Source organism: Myxocyprinus asiaticus, chromosome 3 (genome assembly GCF_019703515.2).
Source record: "Myxocyprinus asiaticus isolate MX2 ecotype Aquarium Trade chromosome 3, UBuf_Myxa_2, whole genome shotgun sequence".
NCBI classification, from domain to species: domain Eukaryota; kingdom Metazoa; phylum Chordata; class Actinopteri; order Cypriniformes; family Catostomidae; genus Myxocyprinus; species Myxocyprinus asiaticus.
The window spans coordinates 67,118,777-67,125,105 of NC_059346.1; the positions used below are offsets into that span (position 1 = coordinate 67,118,777).

Here is a 6,329-nt window from a genome sequence, read left to right on the forward strand (position 1 = left end):
TGCCTCCTATCTCTATCCTAACCCTAAACAGCAGCTTTTATCTATGTGTAAACAGTACAGATAATGCTGTCAGAACATTCTCAGAGTATTATTTTTTACCTTTTACAAACAAATAAACTAATTGCTTTTGCTACTATACTTGAAATAAAACACAATGTCAATCTTAAAAGCTGGCTTAGGAAATTTGAATGCCAAGAGTGCCATACAAAGATGAAGTGTTTTGTGCTGAATGTATTCAAAACACAGGATTCATTTAATGCTTTTATTAAATATAACATTAAACACATTTGAAAATTATACATGGAGTAAATCATGTCACTCGAGAAAATGTTATGGTGATTATACGAAGTGTATTGCTGTATGAATAATTGTGTATTAGCATTTAAAAGTATATTTGTAAAAGACAGTGTTCAATAGATATCTCCACTCCCCCTTCCCAAAACCCAAACAAATTAATGTAAAACTATTTATACATCACTGATAAAACCAGCACCAAAATCAAATAATGAGGCTTAAAAAAAGCTGGCTGGCTTGAGGACCCCCATCCTAGTCAACCTTTGGTCAACAGATGCACCATAGTTGAATTCACACAAATCTATAGAATGTCCTTGTATGTTGGAGCATTGTAGTTTGTTTATACTGGAATTGAGGGGCTTAGCCAAACATTTTATTAAGGAGGTTTTGTTCATATATTTAGCTCAAAGTTTGGACTCTTTAGTATTTACTTTAATATCAGTGTAAGTAACACCTTTGTATTGGCCCTTGGTTTCATACTGCAGCAAACTGCCATTCTTGCAAGTTATAATTACTGTGCCAGTGTAAGGCAGGTCAAAACTGGATCTGCCAATGGTGATATTAACATCCACCTTCTTTCCTGGTGGAACTTCAATACTGGTAGACAGAGTTTCCGTTCTTTCTTCTGTTTGCTCACGACTGTATGTATTTTCTGTTCCAATGGTAAAACTGAATCCTGTTGAAACTTTGGCAATCTCTGGAATTCCAGCCTTCACTTCCATAGAAAATGTAGCCGATAAGTTGTTACTCACAGACCATGAGGATTTTGTGGTTACTTTCTTTGAGGTTTCAATTGTTTGCTTTTGACTGACTGAGGTGTCATTCTTGTAATTGATGGATTTTAGTTCTTCAACACTGACCTGAGGAATCTTTTGATTAATGGTGGGATAGTTGATATTGGCGAGAACCATTGATTGAACAGCATTGAGAAACAGAAATCCCATGCAGTCAATGTCTGCACCACCTCTTCCTTCAATGCCCAGACAAAATCCAGAGCCGACATCGATAGGGTATTCTTTTTTTAATGGCCAACTTGTCATTTTCACAAAAAATTCTCTAGACTTGCTGGTCTTGAATTTGATGGCTCCAAGACGTGTTCCTGCTCCATTGCCCCACAGGGACAGAGAGGTGAAACACTCACCAGGCTGGAACGTGTACTCTTGATATGGTCCTGATGGTTCTCCAAAGGTTCGATTGTTCCCATCTGAAAGCCAGACCTTGACAGCCTTCACCTGCCATCCTTCCACCCAAACCCCGATCTTTTCTAGACTGGCACCGTTGTTCCTACCAGTAAATGAAAATGGTCCACCTCCATTACCACCAATCAATTGCAGAGTTGTTGGGTAGGACATTATGGAAGTAATTAGATCTGAAAATAATATCACAGATTAACACCAGTAGTGACCAAACAGTCAATGTCAAAAGCAAATCAAGTAAAAACATTTGAACGTATTTCTACTTAAAATTCTTTACACTGTGTCCTAGCCAAACTTGATGCGATTCCAGCGACAAGCAATTTGTCTGTCCACACTGAAAAATTACTCCATGACGTGTCACAATCACAGCCAATTAGAACATATTTGATGTTTAATATACAGCTATAAGGAACAGGACTTTGGATGAATGACATTTCAGAGTTCAGGGCTACCCAGCATTATTCCGCAGAAAAATTGAGAAAATGTCCTCATGTTTGTCACTTTATTGCTTTGTGTCTGGTTAGGACATGATGTTAGACTATTGATTACCTGTATGAGAGTGGAGTGTTGAGATCCTTTGAAAATTTGGTTCAATATTTTGGGGTCCCCAGGTCTCAATTCTTTAGGTATTTACAGCTGCGCCACCTGCTTTGTACTATTTTTGGGAGTAGCATACACCCCCCTAAAGTGGCAGATACTCTGGAAGTGGTGATTGCTGCTTTTTGTGTGTGCTGCCCGGCATGTGTTTGTATTTTTTTAATTTAATAATAAACTTAAACAAAAAGGGTTAGGGTTAAAACACAAACACATGCCGGGCAGCTGCCTGTAACTCTCTCGCACTGCCGTCTCCGATCGCCTTTATCCCTCTCTGGCTTAATCAGCCTAATTAGGGGCCGGGTGTGCGGAATCACGGCCCTCTGCCCTGCCACACTAGCCTTATGTAAATTAGGAGTTAGCTTTTAAAAAAAAAATTCTGCATCTGCATCAATGCTTTACAATCAGATGTGCATTTTAATGAGATAAAATATGCAATATTAAATCCTTAAATGTTTAATATTTATTGGCCCCAGACAACCATCCAACTGGTGCTGCTGTTTTCAGATGTTAGATGTTAGTTTAAGTTATATTGTCTAATAACTAGAGCTGTCAAAGTTAATGCTTTAACACATGCAATTAATAAAAAAAAGTTTAACATGATAATTTTGCTTAACTTTGATACATTTACCATTAATAAGGCATAAACCAGTATATACACTGGTCGGAGTGGGGTCACTGATCTTTGCAATGTGTCTGCCCAGAGTCATTACACTGACGCACACAACACAAACACACACAACAGTGTGTCCATCAGTGATTAAATGATGGAGAAAGGACTTCTTAATGCTATTTGTTGTAAAAAAAAAAAAAAAAAAAAAAAAAAAAAAAAAACAAGCCCAGATAAAACTTGTGATATAAATCAAGTACTTTGCAGCCTCTGTAAGCCACAATTTAATTACCACAGAAGCACATGAAGTCTTAACTATCACAAAAAATATAATGAACTCCACATGAAAAGCACTTGCATACAACGTCTCAAGGCGGCGCTGGACACTGGGGTTGATGCCTTGACACAAATCGTGAATGCGGCTTTATGATTCATGATGTAAGAAAGCAGATAGCCACAGATTAATATTGTGGAGGATAAAGTTTATGGGTTTTTTCACACTAGCACTTTTGGTGCACACCTGGGGTCAAATTACGTCAAAGTTAGGTTCGTTTGGATAATGTGAATGCAGTTTTCTGAACTCAAGTGCACACCCGCAAACCGCACCCGGGCCCACTTGAAAAGGTGGTCTGGGGTCTGGGGTATGGTTCCTGTGAACTCTGGTGCGGTTCACTGCTGATATAAACGCAATCATACCAAATCATGGAAGAGAACAGCTTGTGTTGATGCATAATTTGTGTCTTTGCAGGCTCCCGAGTGCAGTTATTATGGTATAATGCATTTATCATACCTGCTTGTGTCCAAATACACCACCTCCAGAGAGCAGCTCACTCTAGGTAACAACTCGAGAAGAATGTGCACATTCAATGCATCCGTCGAAGACAAACAAAAAATTTTGTTCTGTGCATGGCAAGTTTTCTTGGTAAATCCAAAGAGACAAACTTTAATACTTCACTTAACACGGTGATGTCTTCTCAAGTTGTTACCTAGATACAATGGTAAACAGCTGCTGCTTGTACTCACATCGATGACGTAATCGGACCCAAGTAATATGATGTGAACACAGACCAGCAGGGCAGTGGGAGGAGGAGGAAACGAACTCTGGTTCGATCCAAGCAATCGAACCAAGTGTGAAAGCACCCTAAGAGATTTAATGCCAACTGCAATGTATATGCAACCGATGGGGAAACAAGTTCTTTCAATTAGTCAAACTCCCACTTAGACTTTGGGAAATGTTTAATGTTACTTGAATTGGGAATATTTTAGTGCTTTTCTATCTTTATACTGTGGAAGTCTTTGTTTGAAAAATGTTAATAAAGCATTATATTGCTACATATTGTTTTGTTTTTTCCTAAGAAGGAAATAAATGCATTTCGACAGTATAAAGTAAAATTTTAGCACTTTCAATATCTGCAATGAATTGTGATTATCTTATTAACTTTTTAAAATGTTATCGACCAACAGCACTACCAGTAGCACCTCTATCACTTGTACTTCTAAATTCTGGTGAGGACAGCTAGATTGAACACCAATTAATCACAGTGATACACCTACCCACAATTATTCTGTTTATTAATGTGACAAAATGACAAAAAGAAAACTAAAAGCTTGATCCTTTTTCAGAGGTGTCTTCTGATGTTATTACATGACCAGAAAATGTATTACTCTTTTTTTTCCCGATTAACACTTTTTATTGATTCTGACAAATGAAACAGAAAAGCAAAACATATCTGCATAGAATAAACTTTTAACCCCCATTATTCCCCTTCCGAATCCCCAACCCCACCCTGACCCACAACAAACAACCCTGTGGTCAAAGCCAAATTACACACACAAAAAACAAACAAAAACATAATCACACACATTTACACACATTTACACACACACACTATAAATCCCTCTCCACTGCCCCTCCCCGAGAGCCTTCCAAAATGGTCAGATAGCTGCTCCACTTCATATTAAACACACCCAGGTTGCCTAGCCTTCTATCTGACATTTCTTCAAATGCCGCCACCCTGCCCATCTCAGTGCACCACTCCCGAAATGAGGGCGCACCAGCCGACTTCCATCCCCTCAGAATGATCTGTCTACCGATCATGACACTGGCTAGGACCCAATTTCTTATGTATTTATCCCCTATAATAATGACCGCCCCATCGCCTAAAATACTGGGGCAAAATTAAATTTGAGTGCCCAATACGTCACACATAAAACTCTGAAACCTCAACCAAATTTCTTGGAACTTAAGACACCACCAAAAAACTATCTTCTGATTGGCATCGCCAACAGGTGGGTGTTACTTTAAGACCAAGCCAATGCAATCTAGAGGGGGTCCAATAGAATCGATGTAAAATCTTGAATTGCATAAGGTGCACCCTTGCGTCTCTAGATGCAGACTTGACATTTTTTTTAGAATCCTAACCCACTCTCCCTCCTCCAACAACAAGTTTAAATCTTTCTCTCATAATCTCTTGAGAGAAGTTTAAGCTCCGACCCCCAGACTCTGAATTAGCAGGTAGTAATACACTGATGCCTCATGACCTTTTCTAAAAGCAGTAATCACCACTTCCAGAGTATCTACCACTTTAGGGGGGGTGTATGCTACTCCCAAAAATAGTACAAAGCAGGTGGCACAGCTGTAAATACCTAAAGAATTGAGACCTGGGAATCCCAAAATGTTGAACCAAATTTTCAAAGGATCTCAACACTCCACTCTCATACAGGTAATCAAGCGTATTAACCTCCCTCACAATCCACTCTGACCAGCAGAAAGGGGACTTATTAATACATAACTTTGGGTTCAGCCATATGCTGAAAATGTATTACTCTTTAATAAAAAATCACCTTTAAACTCATTAAAATATAATAGCATAACATACTAAGTGTTTGTTCATTGTGCGTACAAAGCAATGCAGTGTATTATTGAACATTAAGGATAATAATAATAAACATTTAATTGAAAATATTTGGTAAAATAAATATATTTTATGATCCTGTCTGCTCAAAATATACTAGACTAGATGTTTGTGACTTCTTCAATTACTAATTTAAATAAAATACATAATGTCCTTTTTGTATGAATTTTGAAACAATCAAAATCAAAAAAGCTTTTTTTCTTGTTCATGTTTTTTAGCATTTTAAATTAATTTAGATTAGAATAAAAATAGAATGGATGAGTTTTCCCCAATTTGCTCACAAAAGTATCACCATTATTGCATTACCATATTAAATAGTCCTGTAATACTCTAATGCAAATTTATTTATGTAGCTAAACGCTTGTAATACATTTTAAATGCCCTTCACTGGAAATAAACTTACAAGGATTCCTGCGGTCTGATGAAGATTTTTTTACAAGAGCAGCTCGTCTAGTAGAAGGCAAAAAATTTATATTTGTTTGACCAGACTTCTGCTTAAATAGAGCTTCAAAGGGGGCAAAACTAGATACCAAAACACACCCAGAACAGAGCTGTCTGCAGCATAACATGTTATTACATGACCAGAGAATGTATTACTCTGTAACAAAGCATTTATAAACTCATAACAACATACCATATTACGTGTTTGTTCACCGTGTGTATAAAGCAATGCAGTGTATTATTGAACAGCAGTGCCTAAGTTGCAGAAGCAATCTCAAT

The 6,329-nt window shown here is 37.6% G+C and overlaps 1 protein-coding gene across 1 annotated transcript; it reads right to left on the reverse strand.

Annotated features, from left to right (window-relative positions):
- Positions 1-248: 248 nt before the first annotated feature.
- LOC127422902 (aerolysin-like protein) lies at positions 249-6,113 on the reverse strand. Its single transcript, XM_051666736.1, has 2 exons — positions 6,013-6,113; positions 249-1,663 (listed from the first exon to the last, which is right to left on the reverse strand). Exon 2 carries the CDS (start codon positions 1,644-1,646, stop codon positions 699-701), a length of 948 nt encoding a protein of 315 aa, XP_051522696.1. The 5' UTR covers positions 1,647-1,663; positions 6,013-6,113; the 3' UTR covers positions 249-698.
- Positions 6,114-6,329: the final 216 nt, after the last annotated feature.